General features: G+C 42.0%; 1 protein-coding gene across 2 annotated transcripts in view; it reads right to left on the bottom strand.

The window, feature by feature from the left end:
• KLHL7 (kelch like family member 7) overlaps window positions 1-25,392 on the bottom strand; it is a 66,351-nt gene that overhangs the window by 18,436 nt on the left and 22,523 nt on the right. For both annotated transcript variants that reach the window (XM_002713712.5, XM_008261523.4), the window contains exons 2-7: window positions 25,151-25,253; window positions 24,168-24,261; window positions 23,767-23,891; window positions 17,240-17,415; window positions 13,821-13,995; window positions 3,217-3,359 (exon numbers count right to left, since the gene is read on the bottom strand). In XM_002713712.5, coding sequence (XP_002713758.1) covers window positions 3,217-3,359; window positions 13,821-13,995; window positions 17,240-17,415; window positions 23,767-23,891; window positions 24,168-24,261; window positions 25,151-25,253 — 816 coding nt within the window. The remainder of the gene's footprint in view (window positions 1-3,216; window positions 3,360-13,820; window positions 13,996-17,239; window positions 17,416-23,766; window positions 23,892-24,167; window positions 24,262-25,150; window positions 25,254-25,392) is intronic.

Here is a 25,392-nt window from a genome sequence, read left to right as displayed (position 1 = left end):
AACTGGGGCCAGTGCTGTGGCACAGTGGGTAAAGCCACTACCTGCAGTGCCAGCATCCCATATAGGCACTGGTTCGAAACCCAGCTGCTCCACTTCTGATCCAGCTCTCCTGCTATGGCCTGGGGAAGCAGTAGAAAATGGCCCAAGTGCTTGGGCCCCTACACCCACGTGGGAGACCTGAAGAAGCTCCTGGCTCCTGGCTTTGGATCGGCCCTATTCTAGCCATTGCAGCCATGTGGGAAATGAAGACCTCTCTCTCTGCCTCTCTGTAACTCTGCCTTTCAAATAAATAAATAAATAAATAAATCTTAAAGAAAGAGAAACTACTGGAGATCTGTACCAAAGTAGAATAGGAGGAACTGCTTCCTTGAAGACTGCCGGTGATTCTGATTGCCTTCAATCAGCAGGGCCAGATATGGTTTTCTTACTGTACTAGATTAATACAACCACCAACTTGGCTAACACTTAGCTAACGTGTTATGTCTAACACTTGGGCTAATGCATATTCTATTACTGTTTACCCAGACTACCAGATGGACTTTCTTGTCAGCTAGCAGGGAAAATAATGTTGTGGTCTGACATTAAGGACCTCTTGACTCTCTAGCTCTCTCCCATATTTTAAGGAGTAGATGTCCTGGACTATCTATCCTTCCCAGTCATCTCCATCCTACATTGATACCCATCATGCTGAGCAGTTCTGCAGACCAGGAAATGGAAAGGATGCTGCAAGTAAGACATGTACTAGACAGGATGGAAGACAAGGTAGCCTAGAACAGTGCTGATCACTTCAAAGTCCCCAGATATCCATGGGTTCAGGGCAGAGGGTGGTCAACTGTAGAGTAAAGGCTAAACCAGCTCACCACCTGTTTTCGTAGAGTTTCATGGAGCACAGGCACATCCATTTGATTGTGGGTGGCTGTTCAGAGCTGAATCGCTGCAGCAGAGTACACATGGCATGCAAAGCTGAATACACTTATTCTGGCCCTTTATAGAAATAGTCAGCTAAGCCCTGATCTACAACACGTTATATATCCTTGGAGTCATCTCCTGCTTAGCCGACAGGGATGTATCCTATATATGGGTGGCCCTTTTTTCGCACTTCTACTGAGTCAAACAAAATGCTGTCAGTTATAAGTAAAATCTAGAGCAGAAGAAGGCTTTTTAAAGGGACAGACTACCAGAGTACTGCTTGGCCGTTCAGGCTACCTTGTGATCCTGGGAGTCAGGATGCTGCACTGAGGCCTGTCCCAGTATGATGGACCATGCCCTCAACCAGGACTGTGCCCTGAGGGAGGTGCTCCCCATGTGTCAGCTGGCAAATCTGGAAGACTTCAGCTTGGTTCATGCTCGAAGATACTAACCAAAAGTGAACTGCTAAAGCCCCTTCAGGAACTGCACTCAAGGAGAACATGAAGGAACGTATTCTGATTTGACAGTTTCAAGCAGTTCTTACTGTGCATTCTATGTCCAGGAGGGAAAGATAAAGGTCAGTTCTGGCCAATTCCTGGATGTCACTAATGGCTTACCCGTATGGATGCAGATTTGAAATAAGACTGCTTGGAAGACTGCTGACAAGATTTGAGGGAAAACAATGTAGGTGAGTCTCCAGAAAGGACACAGTTATGTCCCATATGAATGCTTTTTATAAAAAAATTTTATATATTTTAATCTACCTGAAAGTCAGAGCAAGAGTGAGAAAGCAAGAGAACTTCCATCCATTGGTTTACTCCTCAAATGCCCACAACAGTCAAGGCTAGGCCACACTGAAGCCAGGCAGGACTCCATCTGGGTATCCCATGTGGATGGCATGGGTCCAACCACAGAGCCATAATTTGCTGTCCCCAGGATGCATTAGCAGGAAGCTGGGTCAGAAGCAGAGTAGCTGGAACTCCAACTGGCACTCTGATACATGATATAGGCATCCCAAATGGCAGCTTAATCCACTGTGTCATTACAGCTTTCTCTTACATGAATTCTCAGAATGCCCACAACTTCAAAACATTCTCTATGGACAGGACTTCATCTTTATCTTTCCTCCCTAGCCAATGTGATGCCTGTTCAACGGGGCTTATGAGTGACTACACTGGCACTGACAGAGGTTGCATTATCCAGCAGTCATAGAAGCTAACGGACGTTTCCTCCCTCTGGCCAATTTGGCTCCCTGTTACTGACCACCGGCCACTTTGGCAGCGATACTGAACAATCCAAAGCCCTTGCTTTGTCACCATATTTTGAGGGAAACAGTTAGTTACCTGATAATACACTAATTACACTGGGAACCATCCATTGTTGACACTGTTCTGTCCTCACAGGAATTGATACTTAGTATTTTCTGTCTTCAGCACCCTTGATAACACTGTATCACCACATTATATCCCAGAATATTCAAAGGTATCAGATAAGAATCTACTTGACAGGATGTGCTGGTCTCATAGGTAGCAACCACAAATGGACTTAAGAAGCGATGAAAGGGATCACAGTGTGTGCTTGGATTTGGCATCAGCTATGGTAGCAACGTGAGTGTGGACAGCCATCTTTCAGGACTGCAGTATCTGCTCTGTCGCAGCAATACACGAAGGAACTCCACCCCCCACCCCACCCCCCAATTATTTCTCCTATAGGTCTGAGAAACAAGGAGTAGCAATTGAGTGGAACCTGTCTGATAATGATCTACTATAAGGACCTATGATAATGTCTAATGATTTATGGTAATGGCTAATGACCGATGATACAGCCCTGTGAGTCCCACTGGCAAAATATATCCAGGAAAGAACACTAAAATTGGCTACCTCCCAGATGGTTGGATTAAAAGTAATTTTATATTTTTCTTTGTGTTTTTCTAGGTTTTCCATGTTTTCTGCAATGATTAGGTATCATTTTATATTAAAATATAATTATTGAAGAAAGAAAATCCATCTAGCGCCAGAAGCAGATTTTCACTGAAAATGGCACATAATGAAAGCAAGGAGTTGCTAACAGAAAGAACTAGCTTTCTATTTTCTTTGATAGTAGTTACTGTGCAGCACTCCAGAGCAATGATGGAAACATCTGAAATCTGATAAGGCTCAATTTCCATATCTGTAAATGAAGATGACAACCATAGGTGTTTGAAAGAACAACATAAACAACTCTGAAGACATGAGCCACTACTTATGGTGGGTGTTGGTGTCCTTACAGCTTTCAAAACAAAGAGAAGAATAAGAATGACTTATTTACCTTTGGGTTAAAATATCTACAAGACTGTGGTTGGGAGCCTCCAAAGAGGGCTATGCGGTAGTCATGTTTCTTTCTTCTAGGTCTGGTGCCATCTACGAGTTCTTCTCGATCCTCTGGGGACAGGAGATGGTACCTCATTCCACCTGTGAAAAATACATGGCAACTCCTCAAGAACAGCAGCACTCACGTAACACTCTGAGAAGGAAATCCTCAGACATAATAGTGAATTCATTCCTGGAACTTTTATCATCCCTCTGTAGCATTCTAGGAGAAGGAGAAGGAAGAGCAAGAGAAATGTCTGAGGACTTGAGTCCTAAACAATTCATTATTCTCAGTAATCACCATTATTCCAGACTGTCCCCCTCCCCTTACTATATCCCAGAGAATCATCTGGCTACTAAAGCAACATCTGCCAAAATCATAATTACTGAAATCCAGACCAATCTTAACACACATTAGAAACCCCCAGGAAAACTCTGAAGCTACTTATACCTGGGCCTGCCACAGATCAATTAAATCAGAATCTGTGATGGCAGGGCTCATGCACTGTTGTGTACAAGGGCTCTTTAAATCCTAGACACTTAAAACGTGGTTCAAAGAGCAACAGCTTTGGCATCTGGGAGTTCATGAGAAATGCTGAATCCCAGACTTAACCCTGGGTCTATCAAGTCATCATCTGCATATTCAACAAAACCACAAGGTAATTAAGATGAGAAGCACTGGTGTGGACCACTCTACAGTGCAACAAGGGTTGAGAACTACTATGATTTAATGACCCTCTTCTTTCAGGAATTCCCTAATTTTGTTATAGGTTACTTAATTGAAAACTGTTTTAAGGTTTCATTTCAAATCAGTGGAAAGATGAATCTTCCACGGTTGTTTGACTTCGGAGGAAAAAAACCTACCCATCTCTATTCTATTCTAAATTTCAGATCAATAAAAATCTGAATATGCAAAAACACCTCATACATGCAGTAAAATAACAGAAGCATTTAAAACAAACACACAATAAAGGTCCAGCATGGGGAAGGCTAAGAATGACAAAAAACACAGTAGCCATAAACAAATGTTCAGACAAGGGGCCTGTGTAGTGGCCCGGCAGGTTCACTGCCTGCAACGCCAGCATCCAACATGGGGGCTGGTTCACAACCTGGCTGCTCTACCTCTGGCTCCTTGCTAATGCGCCTGAGAAAGAAATCGAAGATAGCCCAAGTACTTGGGCCCCTGCTACCCACATGGGAGAGCTGGATGGAGTTGCAGGCTCCTGGCTTCAGCTTGGTCTAGCCCCTAGCCATTGAAGCCATTTGGGGAGTGAATCAGTGGCTAAAAGATCTCTCTCTCTTTGCATCTCTTTCAAATAAGTAATCTTTATAAACAAATGTTAAACTGTATAAAATTCTGTTTTAGTTCAATTACTAAATGGCAAAAAAAAAAAAAAAGACAATGACAAACTAGGAAAATATTTATAAATAATATAAAATTATAAAAAGGTATTCCATTTGTTAATATGATTAAGACCAATAACTTAACAGAAAATCCGATGAGGTGTCTGAATCAGTTCACAGAAAAAGAACTACAACTTCTAAACATAAGGAGATGTTCAACTTCTCTGGTTAGAGAAACATCAGTTAAAACCATACTTTTTCCTCCACTTATCAGGATGGCCAAAATCAAACTGACCAGAACACAGGGTGTAATAAGGGGGGACGTGGATGGGCTCAGCTATCTGGAGAGCAATACAGTGTGCCCACAAAAATCTCCAAAGTGCAGACTCTTTCATGCAGGAATTCCCCTCTTCAGGAGGTTATCAAGCCAAGTTTACTGTTAGGGAAGTATTTTGAAAATTATGGTATATCTACATAAAACTTTAAATGTGGCTGTTAAGATGAATGAGAAAGATTAATATCTGCACAATGGAATGAGCTCCAAGAAACAATGTAGAATGAAAAAAAGGCAAGCTATAGAAAAATATACATTGCATAATACCATTGTGTTAAAATGTATGTTTTTGTCCATACATAATTTATACATGTGTATATATAAGTACATGACTGTATGTACAGCCTCAAGAGTACCTTTGGAAGGATGTACATGACCAATCACAGTGCCCCAGCACAAGGGGACGAGGGGGTAGGGAACAGGGGCAACAGAGAGACTTTTCACTATGTATCCTTTTATACCCTTTGAACTGTACATGAGGTACAGTATGACTGATCCAAAAATGTCAAAAAAAATTATTAATACAGGCAAAGCACTTCTGTACACAGGGCTATGTTTGACTTTTATGAAAGGGATGGAGAGTGAAGCCATGATTAGAGAAAAGTTAGTGAATGAACAAAAATCATTGCCAAGGCTTAGCATTTCCTTTCCTATTGGAATCTGAATTGTACTTCTGTATATGAACAGCTGGAAACAACAGTGGCCCAGGCTCTGGCACACGCTCTAGGTTAGGGGTTGGCAACTTCTGTAAAGGGCCAGATAGTAAACACTTCAGGTTTTCCAGGCTATGTATGGTTTCTGTGAAACATTCTTTGTCTTTTGCAATCCTCTACAAATGTAAAAACCGCTTTTAGCTCAAGGCTGGATTTAGACTGTGGGTGGTTCTTGAAGTGAGGTGCCATCACCTGGGGCATCAAATCACCTGGAAATGTGTGGGGAATTGATATTATTGGACAGGAGTCCAGACCTTCTGAACCAGTAACTCTGGGGTTTGAGAGCCACTGCTGTAGGAGGGTTTCCCACACACACAAGGTGGACTGTGTAGTCTGAGCACAATTCTCCCAGCAAGACACAGGCAGGGGAGGAACTTAGGTCCAGGAGGGAACTGGACCTAAGTGGCTGGCCCTGCAGGAAACATGAGCCATGGCTCCTTTTCCTGATGGGCTTTCTTCCCCTCTCCAAGGAGTGGACAATTTCGCGAGGAGCTCACTGTTCCTCGGGCTCGTTCCGCTGGGAGCTATTCATTGCAGTCAGGTATTAGCACTGGTAAGTTCTGAGGATGAACCCGGCCTGGCCCTTTGTGGTGGCTTTGATCGTGTACTTGCTTTTCACTCTGTAACTCATTCTCCTTTAGCTGTCAATTCTTTTAGCTTAGTTTTATTCTATCTTTCAATCATCTTTTCTGTTTTCTTCTGCTCTGAAAAGGCAATGTAAGTCAGGTGGTGGGAAGACACTGAAGATCTGAAGGAGGGACGCTGGAGGCCTTCTTTCCCCCACTGAGCCTTGCCAGGGCCTCAGTGCTTGGAAGAGTCTCAGCTGCTTGGGCTTAGTCAGGGAGTTACAGCCATTCAGTGTTCTTTATTTGAAGAAAAAAAAAAAAGGAAAAAATGGAATAAGCTTTATAAGTTAAAAGAAACTTTAAGTAACAAAGTTTCCTGTTCAAGAGCCTAATCCCTGCACTTAGTTGAATTTCTGGAATAATCCTGTTTCCGATTTCTAAAATTCAGAACCAAAATGAACACAAAACACCCAACTATGAAACTGGCTAGTTGTCTCCAACAGCTCACATCCATACGAAGTAGTTGAGTGGAGTGCTCTGTCTAGTCAAACTTTAAGGCCAAATAGCACACAGCTTGGGAATGGAGGAATAACACAAACCTGACAGTAACACATATGGGAATCCACAATATGAAAGCCCTAATCTAACATCAATTTTTTTTGTGGGGGGGGCAATTTTTTTTCATCTCTGCAGTTAGAGACCTAGTGGTCACTTATGCTCTAATCTTTCCTTTTAAATGTTTTTAAAGTTTTTTTTAGCTTAAAAAAGTTCTGGGGCTGGCACTGTGGCACAGCAGATTAAAGCCCCAGCCTGTAGCGCCGGCTTTCCATATAGGTGCTGGTTTGAGTCCCGGCTGCTCCAGCTCTCTGCTATGACCTGGGAAAGCAGCAAGAGATGGCCCAAGTCCTTGAGCCCCTGCACCCACGTGGGAGACCCGGAAGAAGTTCCTGGCTTCGGATCAGCTCAGCTCTGGCGGTTGTGGTCATCTGGCGAGTAAACCAGGAGAATGGAAGACCTTTGTCTCTGGCTCCACCTCTCTATGTAACTCTGTCTTTCAAATAAATAAAAATAAATCTTTAATCAGAGTCAGTGAACTCAGGGGGCTTCCATAGCCTTGGCAGCTCATGACAAGAGCCTAGGGTGATTACTGATGCCATAAACAAGAGTGTCAATTTGTTAAGTCAACAACAGGAGTCACTGTGCACTTACTCCTCATGTAGGATCTCTGTCCTTAGTGTGCTGTACATTGAGATTTAATGCTATAACTAGTACTCAAACAGTAAACAGTATTTTTCACTTTGTGTTTCTATGTGGGTGTAAACTGTTGAAATCTTTACTTAATATATGCTAAACTGATCTTCTGTATATAAAGAGAATTGAAAATGAATCTTGATGTGAATGGAAGGGGGGAGGGAGAGGGAAAGGGGAGGGTTGCGGGTGGGAGGGAAGTTATGGGAGGGGGGGAAGCCATTGTAATCCATAAGCTATACTTTGGAAATTTATATTCATTAAATAAAAGTTAAAAAAAATCTTTAAAATAATTTTTAAAAAGTTCTATTTATTTGAAAGGCACAGTGACAGAGATCTTCCATCTTCTGGTTCACTCTCCAAATGCCTGCAACAGCCAGGGCCAAGAGCCAGGAACTCCAACTGGATTATATGGCTGGCAGGGACCCAAGTACTTGGGCCATCATCTGCTGGCTCCCAGATGCATTACCAGGAAACTGGATTGGAAGCAGAGGCGAGAACTGATCCTAGACACTCTGATTTGGGATGCAGGTATCCCTAGTGGTGGTTCAACCTGCTGTGCCACAATGCCCACTATTTCTACTTTCTTAAAAATTTATTTTTTGGGTGCTGGCACTGTGGCATAGTAGGTTAAGCCTCTACCTGCAGTTTCAGCATTCCATATGGGTGCCAGTTTGTACCATAGCTGCTCCTCTCCTGATTCAGTTCTCTGCTTGTGGCCTGGAAAAGCAGTAGAGGATGGCTTCTCTGCTTGGGTCCCTGTACCCACATGGGAGACCTGGAGGAAGCTCTTGGCTTTGGATATGCCCAGCTCCAGCCTTTGTGGCCATTTGCGGAGTGAACCAGTGGATGGAAGACCTCTTTTCTCTGTCTATAGCTCTGCCTCTCAAATAAGTAAGTCTCTAAAAAAGTTTTATCTTTTTGGGAGACAGAGGAAGTACTACCCAAATGTCTATTATCCCAACTGGGATTGGTCAGGGCCAAAACTGGGAGCCACAGACAAAATCCAGGTCTTCCACATGGGTAGCAGGGACCCATTACTACTGTCCTCCATGGTCTGCATTAGCAGGAAGCTGTAATCAGGAGCAGGGTTACAGACCCAGAAGCTTTAATGTGGTATGCTGTTGTCTTAAATGGCATTTTAGCCATCAAGATAAATGCCTGCACCCATGTTCCACTCTTAACACTCATACATCTTGATTTTCAAGACAGCAGCCTTTGTTTCAAGTGACTCCTCCTTTCCTGTTTTGTCTCCTTCCATCCTTTAAACCTAAGCAGAAGGATGTGCCCACGGCTCACACTCTCACACTAGTGTGATGACCACGGTATACCGAGTTAAGTATATGCCTGTTACTCCCATAGGCCCTTGAGTTCTTTTCTCCTTGACAACTTAAATTGGGTTCAAACACTTCTAAGTATTTTCTAAAGTTCCATTTTACTTTAACAAAAGATACAACATACACTGTTTTATGCTTTGCTACCTATAAAAATTTTCCACATTACCAGATGTTTATGTAAAATAATTTTAGTAAATATAGAGCATTTCATTATATGGCTATGTGAGAAGACTTCAAAAAATTCATGGAAAATGTGCATTATAAAAAAAGTATGATTTCAATTTTTTGTACCAAATTAAACTTTCTCTTAATTCAGTTTTTTCCCCACAAACTTTTTGAAATACCTCCATGACAATTATTTTTCCAAAACAGGGACAACACCAGGTCAACTTACCTAGAACTACCACACAATGCTACTAAGTAGTAGCTTTGTGACTTCCAAATCAAGGAACAAGTGATTTAATAATCAGAACACTCAAACTTATCACCACTCATGAGGATATCGTAGGTGTGAGCCAAAGTATTCATTTCTTCTAATTCTTTTCTTAATTTTGCATCTGAAACTAGGTACACAAACTAATCGCTCAAAAGAAGTGTCAAAAACAACTGAAGGAGGCCAGCGCCGCGGCTTACTAGGCTAATCCTCCGCCTTGTGGCGCCGGCACCCCAGGTTCTGGTCCCGGTCGGGGTGCCGGATTCTGTCCTGGTTGCCCTCTTCCAGGCCAGCTCTCTGCTGTGGCCAGGGAGTGCAGTGGAGGATGGCCCAAGTACTTGGGCCCTGCACCCCATGGGAGACCAGGATAAGTACCTGGCTCCTGGCTCCTGCCATCGGATCACCGCGGTGCACTGGCCGCAGCACGCTGGCCGCGGCGGCCATTGGAGGGTGAACCAATGGCAAAGGAAGACCTTTCTCTCTGTCTCTCTCTCTCACTGTCCACTCTGCCTGTCAAAAACAAACAAACAAACAAACAAAAAAAAACAAAAAAAAACCCCACAACTGAAGGGTTCAAAATAGGTTACTGCTTCTCTGAGACCTCACTCATCACATGTAAACTGAAGTCTGTAATGCTGCCTCATTTAGGGATAACTGTCCAGTGGCTTTTGGTTTAATTAGGATGATGGGAATTTAAGAGCCCATTAGGGTTAACTGGAATGTACATAACTCAGTGTATCTGTCATTACACTAGAAAATGATTTTTTTCACATAAATAACAATCTAAATTTATAGAAAATGTCAGCTTAGATCTTCAGAAAAACTCCTGCTACAAAATTACTATAAATGTTGGAAAGAATAAAACAAACACTCTCTTAAATGCATAGCAAGGACTGCAAGATCTCAGAGGTCTAAAAATGAAGAAGGACTAAACACTAGACGCACCCATGCAGAGACCTTGGGGCTGTTCTCAGGGCTGATGCTAACTCTGGGGGTCTAGAGCCTGTTGTGACTGCTGTGCAAGACAGAGGACACAAGGTCTTGGACCTGCTCAAAATGAGGGGTGAGAAGTGGGAATGGAGGTCTCTGCGGGAAACTGGAGCCCTTGGATTGGTGCTTGTGTTTTTAGTTTAAAGGACAGCCTAAGGAAAAACAAACAAAAAAACCAGCCTGTCAGTAAAGGCAGAAATAGTAAACTGCCTGTTTCAATTTCAGCCCCAGGGGCAGGTGAAGTCTTCCAACACCGAGGACTGATAATGACAGCTCTGCCCTCCTGCAGCTTTGAGGTTTGATTTTACCCTTCCTGTAGGTCTAGGAAAGCATAAGACAAGAAAATTTTGAAGTAGTCCTGGACTGTTGTGCCTTAAGAAACATGGCAAAAGCAGACATTATTCTCTTGAAGAGACCAGAGAAGACCTGCTGGAACACAACCCAAACCACTCAGCATTCCTGCAGATTAACACCAAGCAATATAAGCACATAATTCAAAATTACAATGCTCAAGAGAATAAGACAACAGAACCAACAAATAGCACTTGGTTTACAGCACCACAGACACTGCCATGATCAAACACAGAACATAAAGCGACCATTCTTAAAGAAATGAGAACTGAAAACATCAGCAAGGACAAAAGACTTACTAGGTTTATCATGTTTCAAATCATATAAAAGATGGATTACTTCACAGCAGACACATTTCAGGAAGACATAGGCTCAATGGTTAAAAGAAAAGATAAAGGTCAAAAACGTATATGAGGAAAATTTAGATAATTAAAAACCATCTTGGGGAGCTGGTGCTGTAGGTTAATCCTCTGTCTGTGGCGCCAGCATCCCATATGGGTGCTGGTTCGAGTCCCAGCTGCTCCACTTTCGATCTCGCTCTCAGCTGTGGCCTGGGAAACCAGTGGAAGATTGCCCAGTGCTTGGGCCCCTGCACCCCTGTGGGAGACCGGGAAGAAGCTCCTGGCTCCTGGCTTCAGACTGGCCCAGCTCTGGTCATTGCAGCTATTTGGGGAGCGAACCAGCGGATGGAAAATCTCTCTTTTTCTCCCTCTCACTGTAACTCTACCTCTCAAATAAACAAAATCTTAAATATATATATATATATACTTCTCTTTAAAAAAAAAAATTGGACAAGGGAAGCCGGACACTAAAGCCAGACACAGATGAAAAGACTGGTTTGTATTTAACATAAAAACAACTTGAGATTGAACAAGACAGTGAAACTTTTTTCTCCTCTCCTCTTGAAAACCATAGCAAACAAGGAAACAAGTAATAAATACAAACTCTACCTATGACAGTCAGAGAACTGTAGCCTCAAAGCCCAATTATTGGAGACAAGCAGCAGATGGAAGGCTAGTCTAGCATAAATGCTTCCCCAATGAAAAGCACACCAAATTACCCTGGAGAGCCTCATGACTGGAGAGAGTAAGTATCCCGGAAGGTGGAGTTAGAGAAGAAAACACGAGAACTCTGAATTCTGAGGAAACAACAGTTGAAATCCCAGGCATCCCTCATGTGCTACACAATCAGGCAGGGACCCATGGTACTTTGAGCACTGTAGGAGACAGAGCTGGTCTTTGGAGACAATAAGCCAGAGTTAAGCAACAGAACAGAGAAGGACATGGGACAGATAACTGGGATTATGCTGCCAAATGCCCCTTATTCAGCTCCCAAACACCAACACCCAGCATATTCTTCCCTGAGAAAATGTCTGTAGGCACCGGCATTTGGGAGCCCTCAGTTAACAGCTGGCTGCCGTGAATCCTCCACAGCTCAGCCCAAAACTGAGAAGCCCACCCACACACAGAGCATCATTTATGAGTCTTCTAATAACATACTCACATGATTGAAACAGGAAATCAAACATTTACGAAAAGCTTCAACAACAAAAAGATGAAAATTCAAAGATAAGTTGTCTATATTTTATGTAGTAAGAAAACTTCTAAGGCACACAACTTATCTACTTTAGAGTGATACGATATTGAAGCATAAAACATGAAATTAAAAAGTAAAAACAGGGCTGGTGCTGTGGTGTAGCGGGTAAAGTCGTTGCCTGCAGTGCTGGCATCCCAAAAGGGCACCAGTTCAAGTCCCGGCTGCTCCAATTCCAACCCAGCTCTTGGCTATGGCCTGGGAAAGCAGTAGAAGATGGCCCAAGTCCTTGGGCCCCTGCACCTGCATGGGAGACCCAGAAGAAGCTCCTGGCTCCTGGCTATAGATTAGTACAACTGTGGCCTTTGCGGCCAACTGGGGAGTGAAGCAGTGGATGAAGACCTCTCTCTCTGCCTCTCTTTCTCTCTCTGTGTGACTCTTTCAAATGAATAAATAAATCTTTTTTTAAAAAAGGCAAAAAAAAGCAAATGAGATTTAAAAAAAAAAAGAATAAGAGGACCAGGAGACATAGATGACTAATAAGAGACAAACATTCAAGACTCAATGGCTTAAGAACCACAGTATTAGTGAAAGAGAACTGAGAAATTGGGCTGAAAAGAGAGTGCTCAAATAACATGGCTCAAAAAAAAAAAAAAAAAAAAAAAGACGCACATAGGAAACAACTGTTGTTTCCTCAGAATTCAGAGTTCTCGTGTTTTCTTCTCTAACTCCACCTTCCGAGATACTTACTCTCTCCAGTCATTATTGTAAACTTTCAAAACGTCAGGGATTAACAAAGATCTTAAATTCCCACAGAGAGGGATAAGGAAAGGATTAGATTGGCACTAGACTTCCTAAATACTGGAATTGAGAATATTATGGAGAACGCTTTCAAAAGGCTAACAAAATGATTTTCAATGTAATTCTATATTCAGATTAAACATCTGTCAATGTTTTATTGTAACACAAACACGAGTTTTGTCGAGTCTTCAAATATTTACTGACCATGAGCTCTTTTTCAGGAATCTTTAGAGGGTGTTTCACTGAACAGAGAGAATTAAGAGGGGGAAAGCCTGGGATGGCGGAGGCTAACGGATCCCACAGAGGAGTGGGTGAGAGGACTGTGGGGGCGGTGGAGAAGGGAAGGCCCCGAGTGAGCACAGGGCCTCAGCCCGAGAGCACACAATCCCTAGTGGAGTAGGCACAATATTACCCAGAAACAAAAGCAACATATTCATTGTACAACTTTTTAAAGCAGCATTTTACATAAGTTCTGGGGGGTTGGGACTTAGCCTGAAACCAAGAAATTGAAGGAAATGTAAAAGATATGGCAATTATTAGCTCCAGGCTGCCCCCTTCCCCACAGTACCTGTTTAAGAAAGAAAACATATACAAAGTATACCACATAGCTAGGTGAAATGAAAAGGACACAGTGGGAACAGGTGCATGAAAGCTTCTGTATACAAAAGTGGGAAAAGCTTACCTAATTTTTACCTTCTATCACACAGGTCTACATAAAATAAGGTCTGAGGCTAAGTCTTAGCAGGGGTATAGCTGAGAACTCCAAGGCACTAATTATCTGGAAGAGCAAAGTCTTGAGTGTTTCTCCCCAGCTACTGAGTCTGATCCATTCTAACGGATTATAAAGAAATTCTAATGGATTACGAGAAAATGGCTATGGATCAGGTTATAAATGAATATGAAGGCAACTTACTTATCACCATCTTAAGGCATTCAGGATTGTCTTGAATAAGCGGTTCAGCTTGTACCGTTTTACTTAAGAAATTCTTTGATATAAGAGGAAACCTGACTTTAGCAAGGATATCAACCATAAATGGCTGGCGATTAGGTTCATCATATTTCAGCCACCTGACTGCAGCATCATAAACCTACAGGGGAAAAACAGCATAGTCAAGTTCTTAGATGGAAGCAGCATTTCCAGTTACCTGTTTGCACTCACCCAGAAGGGGCAAAACTTCAGGAGGAAACAGCCACTTATTCCCAGTATTTTATTCAGATATTTGCTTTCATTCCTAAACGCCTGCCTATACTTATACTTCATAACAATTTTCACACCGCTGTAGTGAATCTTCTAGTACTAAGTTTTTTTGGAACCATTGCTATTACTACTACTGGATAATGAAATCAATTCATGATTTTTATTATTATTATTTAGTGACTTATTTATTTATTTGAAAGGCAGAGTTACAGAGGGGCAGAGGCAGAAAGAGAGGTCTTCCATCCTCTGGTTCACTCCCCAGTTGGCCACAGTGGCCAGAGCTGTGCCAACCCAAAGCCAGGAGCTTCCTCCGGGTCTCCCATGCATGTGCAGGGGCCCAAGGACTTGGGTCATCTTCTACTGATTTCCCAGGGCATAGCAGAGAGATGGATCAAAATGGAGCATCTGGGATTCGAACTGGCGCCCACATGGGATGCCAGCACTGCAGGCGGTGGTTTTACCTGCTACACCACAGTGCCAGCCCCAAATTCATGATTATTTATAGCAAAATATAACTTTGCTTTTGGAAGGAGATATGACATACATAGTAGTTAAAAAAAAATCTACTGGTCAATTAGTTTCAGTATGTGCTCATTCAATATCAGAAAAACAGGTTAATTTCCCAAAGGGCCTTCCATCAAAAGAGGTATGAAGGTTCACTTGTGATTTTATTTCAATCTTACATTTCTGCATTGTGAATTCACAGACTTACCTACTTCCTAGAAACTCTAAGACATAAAGATTTTGAACTTAAATAATAGAATATCACATTACCTAAAAGTTTTTTCCCCAAATACTATATAGCATTGATATTTAACTGCACTGAAGGAGCTGCAGCTCCTTACCATAATTTACAAATCAATCAACACTGAAAACAAGCCCATTCTCTCTCTCTCTCTCTCTCTCTCTCTCTCTCTCTCTCTCTCTCACACACACACACACACACACACACAATGGAGCAAAATTAGTTAATTTTGTGGTGATGTTAACAAGGTCCACTTTTTAACTGATGAGTTAAGTATTTATGGGAATTGGTCTTTAAAAAATATTTAATTTTAGAAGCTTCAGATTTACAGAAAAGTAGCAAAGATAGTATACAGAATTCTCATATACCTTGTACCCAGTTGTTAAGAAGTTACATTAGTATGATTTGTTTGTCACAAATACTGAACCAATATTGACAGATTAACTAAAGTTAATATTTCTTTTTGGACTTTAGTTTTTAGTTAAGGTTATTTTTCTGTCTCAGGACCTCATAAAGTAGACCACTTTACATTTATTTATTAAATGACATTAGACTCTTCTAGACTGTGACAGTTTCTCACCCTTTCCTAATTTTTGATGATCTTAACAGTTTTGCGTTCTGGCCAGAAACCGTACAGGTTTTTTGGGAGGACAACCAAAGAGGTGCCCTGCAATTTCCACTGCTCAGTACTGAGGGTGCGTCTCCATGAGGTACAGTGTGCGCCATCACACCACTACTCAGTACTGTGTGTGCTCCATCACACCACTGCTCAGTACTGAGGGTGCGTCTCCATGTTGTACTGTGTGTGCTCCATCACACCACTGCTCAGTACTGAGGGTGCTCTATCACACCACTGCTCAGTACTGAGGGTGCTCCATCACACCACTGCTCAGTACTGAGGGTGCGTCTCCATGAGGTACAGTGTGCGCCATCACACCACTACTCAGTACTGTGTGTGCTCCATCACACCACTGCTCAGTACTGAGGGTGCGTCTCCATGTTGTACTGTGTGTGCTCCATCACACCACTGCTCAGTACTGAGGGTGCTCTATCACACCACTGCTCAGTACTGAGGGTGCTCCATCACACCACTGCTCAGTACTGAGGGTGCGTCTCCATGAGGTACAGTGTGCGCCATCACACCACTGCTCAGTACTGAGGGTGCGTCTCCATGAGGTACAGTGTGCGCCATCACACCACTGCTCAGTACTGAGGGTGCGTCTCCATGAGGTACAGTGTGCGCCATCACACCACTGCTCAGTACTGAGGGTGCGTCTTCATGAGGTACAGTGTGCGCCATCACACCACTGCTCAGTACTGAGGGTGTTAACCTTGATGACTTATAGGTAGTGTTTGTCAGGTTTCTCTAGGCTGAAGTTATCTTTTCTTTCCTTTCCAAACTGAATATATAAGTCAGTTGATTTTCATGTTAGGTCTGCATTTTTTCTTTTTGCCTAGTAAGAGCCTCTGGGTTAGCTTACAAAGATAGTCTGGGTCATATAAAAAGGGCAAAAGAACATGACTTAGTGCAAACCTGTCATCTTTAGAACAAAAGTTACTGAAAGCCTGTGATCTTATAGTACCTATTTTAGTGTCTTATTCCTGCTGTAACAAATTACCATAAACATAGTGGCTTAAAATACAGAGATGGATGTGAAGCTAAAAATGTGCAACAGGTCTGCATATCAAAAGGTCCTATAACCAGCTCCCAAACGCCTGTGCCCTGCCTGCATCTCTAACTTCTAACAGTTTATCTGGCAGTTTCTGAGGTGAGTACAAAATGAACCAGTCATACCAGGCTAAAACCAAGGTAACCAAGGTAACCAAGGTAACCAAGGTAACCAAGGTGCTGGCAGGGCTGCTTGGGGCTCTACAGGAGAAATTATTCCCTTGCCTCTTCCAGTGCCAAGCAGCTGCCTGCATTCCTTGGCTTGTGGCTGTTTCACCTTCCAAGCCAGCAATGGCCAGTCAAGTCTTTCTCACACTGCATCACTCTGGCACATTTAAAGAACTTCAAGATCACATGGGACCCATTCAGACAACATCCTCATCTCCAGACCCTTAACTTAAACCACATCTATCAAGTCCCACCTGTCACATAAGGTAATGTATTTTCAGGTTCCAGGGATTAGGGTGTGCACATCTTTTGAGGAGGCACGACTCTGTCTACCATGGTACCTAACACTGTTTCCTCGATCAGGCCTCTCTCCAACAGCCAGCCCTCACAAGACTTACTTTTCTTAAGAAACAAGACTCTACTTACTCTGTGTAATGAAAAGAACACACCATTTTCTAATATGATTCTTCTCCTTGTCATGTATCTAAACAAGAGGTGTAAGAACTCAGAGTATATTTTCACTAAGAAAAATGTGAGAAGGCAATTAGTCACCTGATCCTCTGCCCTCACGGTCAGAGTGTCCTGGTTGAGAAGATGTGTCACGCGCTTGACATCAAGCTGGAGAAATTCATCAGTTTTGTAAACCTCAGTAAAATGCTGATGAATAAAGTCGTCTGCAGTCGCTTTCAGTTCGGGACAGTCCAGGCATTCCGCCAGCACACTTATGCCTGCACCCAAGAAGACAAGGAAAGAACGCAGTGTCACTGTAAGAACACCAATACACACCGAAGACAAAGAATCACTTCAGAAAAATAATACTGAGTTCCATAAATCTGAATCCTTTTCTGTTCTGTTTGTCTATTTTTATACCCATGTCTTATGTTTGGCTGATTTTGATTTTTGTAGAACCAGTCCCCTTCCACATTTTGTTCAAATATTTCTAGGTCATGATTAAACATCTTTAAATGTATTTGCAAGAGGAAATAAGTTTTATCTTTTCTATGTTAAAAATTATGATGTGATTTTAAGTAGGGCTTCACTGAACTCAGGAGATCTCACTTCTGCAACATACAGGTGCTCCATTTAAGAACATGACAAATATCACATTTCTTCAGAAATACATTTATTTATAATATTTTGATTTTTTATGAGATTCAGTGTGAATACACAATTTTCCCACATAAGCCCTATACATTTCCCAGATATTTTAATTTTGGAGGAAGTTTCACGCCATTTGTCATTTCTATTCTGTATCAGGAGTCTGCAAAGTTCTATCCATAGGCCAAACCCAGACTGTCTTGTAGGATCAGCAGCTAGGAGTAGTTTTATATTCTTAAAGTTTTGTGGGGAAAGAAAATGAAGAAAAGTGAGAGAGAAAAGGAAGGAAAGGGAGTAGAAGAAAAATGGGGGAGCAGAAGGAAAGATAGGACTGCATGAGGCCCACAAAGACTGACATATTTACTATTTGTGCTGATGCAGAGAAAGTTTGCAATTCCCTTTCTGTATGTAATCACTAGTTATTTTTCTGCATGTGACCAAGCATGCAGCAACACTCCTTTACATCCAAGTTGAACCTTTTTCAGTTTATCATCTTTGACTGTGCAGGTTGTCTTCAGTGAGTAAGATTTGATGCTTTCATATTTCTACCATAAAGGTTCTCATAATTGATGCCTGCTTGTCAGACTTTATTGCCTTTTCCCCTTTGTAAAATGTGCTGGCTGGCCAACACTTCTGTGTGCTGGGTGCTAGTGGTGAAGAGTCTGCCATATTTGGACACTTCTGCTCCCACTAGGGATATGATATTTTCACCAAAAACTATTTCTACTTTAAGAGCCTAAATTTTTAAAAAATATCAGCCACAGAAACTGAAATCACAAAAGAGCCATTAATATCTGTTGCTAAGGTTTTTTCTCCTACAGCTGATTAGTATAGCAAGTTACCATACTAGATTTCTTGACACTGAAATCATTGAAACATTGTGGTATTTCTGAATTAAATCCTACCTGGTCACAAAGTACTTTTTAACAAGTGAACTTCCAGAGCAGTTTTAGGTTCACAGAAAAACTGAAGGAAATGGAGTCCCCAAGTACCCTGTGTCATCACACATGCTCAAGCTCTCCTAATGTTACCATCCTGCACCAGGCTCTGCTTTAAAACACATTTAATTTGCTGATTTTCTTTAGCACTTACAAAAAAGCAAATCTCAACATTTCTAAATGAAACTGAAGTTTTGTACAAGTATATGCACACATATGTCCCTCACCCAGTGTTCGCATTATGATAATACCACCCCAGCTGAATGAGTGATTGGGAAAGTTTTATACACTATTGATTTAGAACAACTTAGGTAACATAAGCACTGACCTATTCACTGAAAGCCTGGTAGTCTTAGTCCATAAAGCCATCAGGCAGAGTATTAATTGGGAACAGGTCTTTTATCCTTTTCACTTGTTTGAGGTTTTGGGTTTCAAATTTTGTTTTTCAGAAAAGTTTGGTTTTGGTTTTTTGTTTTCATATCTGTAATTCTAATTATTGATGGTTTTTTGATCTTTTCTTGGATTTGTTAAATTTCTGGCTACTTTATACTATTCTTTGAAATAATTAGCTTTTGTTTTACTGGCCAAGTTGATTAGTTTTATTTTCCTGCTTCATTAATCTATGCCTCAAAAAATATTTCCTTCTACTCCTATTATACATTTAAATTTTTTCTCTACCTGAGTGGAATACTTAAGCCAAAAAAGATAGAAATAAATGCAGTTATCTGGAAAACATTTTAAGACTACAAATTTTCTCCTAAGAAATACTCTGGCTACATTTCAAAGGTTTTGACTTACTGCATGCTTCCAAGGGTACTTCAAAAAGTCTGTGGAAAAATGGAATTAGAAGTTTATTTTGCTGCAAAAAAATTGATATGCATGCATAAATTTTTCATTAATAGGCATTTCCCATGAACTTTTTGAAAATTCCTCATATTATCATACATTTCTATAGCATCTATTAGTTCTTTTAAAAACAATTTACTTATTAGAGAGACAGAAAAAGCTTTCCCATCTACTGTTCAGCCTCCAAACTCCTGTAACAGCCAGGACTGTGCCAAATCAAAGTCTGGGAACGAGCAACTCAATCTACATGTCCTACATGGGCAGCAGGAATCTCGTTACTTGAGCCTCCACCTGCTGCCACTTAGGATCTGCATTAGCAGGAAGTTGAAGTTAGGGGCTGGGCATGGAACCCAAGCACTCCATGCGGGATGTGGGCATCTTAAGTGCTAGGCTAAATGCTGCTATGTATTTTCATTTTAAGTATCTTTTTTTGGGGGAAAGAGTTAGAGAGAGAAGAGATATGGAGTGAGAGAGGGACTGTGATCTTTCATCCACTGGTTCACTCTCCAAATGGCTGCAATTTCTGGGGCTGGGTCAGGCCACAGCCAGGAGCTCCACCCAAGTTTCCCACGTCAGTGAAGAGGTCTAAGCACCTGGGACATCTTTCACTGTTTTCTCAGACATATTAGCAGGGAGCTGGATCGTAAGTGGAGCAGCTGGGTCTCCAACCAGCACCTGTAAGGGAATGTTGGCATGGCAGCTGGTAGCTTTACCTGAGCCTGTGATGCCACAATGTCAGCCCCTAAGTACCTTTTTAAAAGTACTTCATTCTTCAGTTAAATTTCCAAGTGTCCACAATGATGTGGGAGAAGGAACGACCCTTTGCAGTTACTCTAGAGTTTACTGCATGGTGCTGGGGGATGAGCCTGTGTCTCTTCTCTTGTAGGTGCTCCAGATTATATGCAAACAACAAGCAGGATTTACAAACACTGCACAGATGTCTGGAAACAACTGTGTTCTCTGATCACTAGGCAAAACATTCTTTGATACTCACCAGAACAATTCTGTGTTATGTAAATCCATATAGCTTTTTAAAGCTGATTTTTGATATTTCTGAGCAATTCTATTAGTCACTCATCAACCTTTCAAAAAATTCCCTTTCTTGCGGGGGGCTCTGTGGTTTAGCAGGTAAAGCTGCTGCCTATAGCGCTGGCATCCCATATGGGCACTGGTTCAAGTACTGGCTGCTCCATTTCCAATTCAGCTCCCTACTAATGCACGTGGGAAAGCGGCAGAAGACAACCCCAAGTACTTGGGCTCCTGTACCCAGGTGGGAAACCCAGAAGAAGCTCCTGGCTCCTGGCTTCAGATTGGTCCAGCTTCAGCCTTTGTGGCCATTTGGGGAGTAAACCAGCAGATGGAAGATCTCCCTCTGTCTCTCCCTCTTCTCTCCTAATTCTGCCTTTCAAGTACATAAATGAATCTTTTAAAAAAATAGTTTAAAAAATTAACTTTCTGAGAGCAGGAATTTAACCTAATTTTTAGGGTACCTGAGTCTCACACTGGAGTACCTGGATTCGATTCCTGGCTTTGGCTCTTGACTGCAGCTTTCTGTTAATGCAGATCTGAGAGGTGGGAGATCACAGCCGCAGTTGTGTCCCTGCCACCCATGGAGGAGACTGGACTGCATTCCAAGCTCCTGACTTGGGTCTGGTCCATCCCTGGCTGTTATGGGCATTTGGGGAGGGAACTAGCAGAAGGACAAGCTCTGTCTACCTTTCTCTCTGCTTCTCAAATAATTTAAAAAATAAAATTCTCTTTCTGTTTAAATCAGCAAAAGTCACCTTACTTTGATTACAGCTAAGAAATCTAACCAGTGCATATATGTCTTGAGCCTTCACCTCTCACCTGGCTGGAGCACTTTCTCTAATAGTTTTCTCAGAAGGACACAGGTGATTATACATTATTCCCTTGCAACGCCCTAAATAAGTAATGCTTTGGAATACAATGTTTTTTCCTCCACTTCAACAGTTGCAAACTTTGCACAATTCTCTTTTAAAAACACATTTTGTGAGCTCATGTTTATATGTAACAGGGAAAAAACTTAAAGTCTTAGGAACATCATCAATCTTATAGATAAATGCAGCCCCAAACCATGGTCCAGAGAGATGGAGGGACTAACACCAGAACGTCTCTGTTGCATCAGTGGGTTAAAGACTTTCTAATATATGGAACTTTTCTGAGCCATGACTTGAAAACTTTCATCGTATGTTCACCGGCATACCAGTCCCCTTCTAGTTTAATTCCTTTTCTGGGTAGTAGGCCGAGCCTTATTATTTTTTTTTATCTCCTTTGCCTGGCTTTTATCCTCCCCTGTAATTTATTCTGCTTTCTTTCCATTTGCCTTTCAAGATCTTTCTCTCTGTGCCCACAGTGGTGAAATGTGCTGGAAAGAATACTGGAGGATCTAGAAGGAGGAAGGCCTAGGAGGAGGCGGAAGGACAGAGGGGTTTTAGAAACGCTCCCAAGCATCTCTAGGAGCCTTGTGCCCAGCCTCTATCCTGTTTTCATTTTCCCCCTCCCCGAGGTAAAATCTTAGCATGCACAGGATGACCAGGATGGCAAGGCCTCTCTCTTTACTTCAGCTGAGGCCACTTTTCTTTCCTCACTGCTTTCTTAACGTTTCCACCCTAACGCTCTTTACCTTCCTGCAGCGGAATCACAGCAAGGGTAGGACAAAGCTATTTCAAAGGTCTGGGGTAAACACTGTAGCATGGCAGGTTAAGTTGTAGCTTGGGAAACCTGCGTCTCATACTGAAGTGCCTGGGATTAGAGTCCCTGCTTCTCTGCTTCCAAGCTGGCTTCCTGCTAATGCACTGCGAGGCAGCAGACCAGGACTTGGGTCCCTGCAACCACATGGAGGACCCAGGCCCAGCCCTGGCTGCTGCAGCCATTTGGAGAGTGAACAGGCAGATGGAAGGTCTCTTATCTCTCCCTAACTCTGCCTTTCAAATAAATAAACCTTTAAAAAAAAATGAAGAGCTTGGGAAGAGATACTTACCTGATGGCAATAAATAAGCTCATTAAATACTGTATCAACATTTTCCAAAGCACAAAATGGCTTTTAAAAAGAGCTTCCTTGTATCTAGGATAAGGACTAAGGCTTCCATCTAGTGATGATATGCTGATGAGATAAACATGAATGTTATTTTTACTTAAGCATATGATGTGCTAAGTCCCAGATGAGAAAACTAAGGTTATATAATTTGGCTGAGGTCACATAGTTAGAAAGTGAAAGAACTGCGATTGGAATTCGAGTATTCTAATCCTTAACTATGTTCTCTCTCACACTGTCAAAATTACTAACTTGTTTATACTAGAAGACATAAAAATCTAACTGCTAATTGAGCAATTATTATAGCACTCCATTTTGAAGCTATTAATAAAGTATTTGGGGGTAGGCACTGTGGCACAACAGGTTAAGCCACTGCTCAATGCCTATATCCCATTTCAGAGTGCTGGTTCAATTCTGGCTGCTCTGGCTAATGTCCCTGGGAAAGCAGTGGAAGATAGCTCAGGTGCAGGGAGTTGGATCAGAAGCCAGGAAGCTCATCTGGATCTCCCATGTGGGTGCAGGGGCCCAAGCACTTGGGCCATCTTCCACTGCTTTCCCAGGAGCATTAGCAGGGAGCTGGATGGGAAGTGGAGTAGCCAGGACTCAAACTGGTGCCCACATGGGATGCTGATGAAGCAGGTGGTGGCTTTACCTGCTACACCACAATGCCAAGCTCCTCTTAAATTTCATTAAAAGGAACATTCTACTAGGCAGTGTCTTTAAGGTAAACTGATACCTTTATTTTTGATAAAGATTTATTTATTTATTTGAAAGGTAGAGTTAGAGAGAGGCAGAGAGGGAGAGAGAAAGGTCTTCCATATGCTGGTTTATTCCCCAGATGGCTGCAATGGCCGGGGCTGTGCTGATCCAAAACCAGGAGCCTTTTCTGGGTCTCCCACGTGGGTGCAGGGGCCCAGAAAGTTAGAACATATTCCATTGCTTTCCCAGGCCAGAGCTGGATCGGAGGTGGAGCAGCTGGGACTCAAACCAGCACCCATATGGGATGTGGACACTGCCGGTGGCAGCTTTACCTGCTAAGCCACAGCACCAGCCCCTGAACTGATACTTTTAACAATGCTTTTTTCCTTTATTAAAATACACACTGTGGATTTAACGAGAAAGCAGGATCTGGTATTTCTTACCAAGACAATTTGAAGCATCAACTTGTTCTTTCAAAAAATCAACACACATTTTCTTCACAGGTTCAATCTGGTACTGGTTTGCTGCATCTAGCAAGGACTGAACATTGTTGCTATTCACAGAAATTCTGCAAATAAATAAAATAAAAATGAGTTATTACTGCCCCACAATCTCTTATTACCATAATAATCTAATGTAGAATGTATCCTACTAGCCACTAAAATCAAACAAAAAATTAAGCATTACAGTCCTTGAATTAGTTTGTCAGAAGATTCTTAACTCCTCCGTCCTTGCAATTTTCTACTCTGAAGAATTTGGGGTACGCCAATCTGTCACAGCAAGCTTTGCCACGGTAGATCCCAACTTTATTCCACTAAAACAGAAAGGATCTTTCTTCACTCACCTAGCAGTATAAGCAAATTCCACAAGTTGTTCAATAATGTCAGGTTCAGCGTCCTTGAGCTCTACTTCAAAGGACTTTGATTCAAGCATGTTTGCTGCAGTGAAGAGACACGAATAGCATCAGGACTATCACAGGTTAACTGAGGACCCAGAACATTCCAGGCCAAATGAAACATGGAGAAGAATAGCACAGAGCTCTCTGTAAGAAAATACCCCAGGAAGCCCACCACTCCTATAATAAATGGAAACCAACTCTCCAAACTGGAGATGTGCCTTAAATTAATCCAAGAAATTAATGAATCAGTGTAGTTCTTTAGATAAGCCCGAGTAAACACACAACTACATTTAGCTTTGCCCAACTCCTAAAATAATTTAACAGCCCTCTTTTCAGATTGCTACAAGCAAATGCCTCCAATGTAACTGGATAAACTGTAACAACAATATCATTTATATACATCTCCTCTATAACTTGCAAATCTCTCACAATTCCTCCTAAAAGCCCTTGTAGGGAGCTGGAGTACCCAGGAGATGCTTGGCCCCCTGCACCCAAAATGGAGACCTAGATGAAGCTCTGGCTTCAGCCTGGCCTAACCTTGGCTGTTGTGGCCATTTAGGGGAATGAACCAGTGGATGGAAGATCTCTCTCTCTCTCTCTCTCTCTCTTTCTCTCTCCACCTCTCCCTCTCCCTCTGCGTAACTCTGCCTTTCAAATAAATAAATCCTTAGGAAAAAAAAAAAAAAAAAGGAGGAGGAAGAGGAAGAAAAGAAGCAAATCTTGGGCATTCAAGTGGAAGCTGGATCTCCATTAGTGAGGGCATCATGCCTTTAGCTCTCAAGAAAGGTTTCCCCTCTAAACAATCATCATATGACCACTTTTCAAACACTTTGCTATTCTATCAGCCTCCATTCCTTGAGAGCTTTAAACCTAACCCCATCTCATTCTCACAGGAAAAATAATGACATGTTTTGTCTTGAGAAACTTACTTGTGAACATTAAGTTAAAAAAGTGACTGGCTGCAGCAAGGACAACTCGATGAGCAGGAATCTTCCTTTCCTGGACCATGAGGATCACATCACACAAAGTTTTCTATCAAAGGAGAAATACATGAAATTAAATGGGGCTCATTAGGTCGAGCTTAGCAACACACAGACACACACGTATGGTTGCTGAAGGCTTTCTATTTTCCATCTAAACCCAGACTTTTTCCAGCACACAGTTTGTTTAT

Source organism: Oryctolagus cuniculus, chromosome 16 (genome assembly GCF_964237555.1).
Source record: "Oryctolagus cuniculus chromosome 16, mOryCun1.1, whole genome shotgun sequence".
NCBI lineage: Eukaryota > Metazoa > Chordata > Mammalia > Lagomorpha > Leporidae > Oryctolagus > Oryctolagus cuniculus.
The sequence above is the reverse complement of the archived record's forward strand: the minus strand, read 5'-3'. Positions and strand labels throughout refer to the sequence as shown.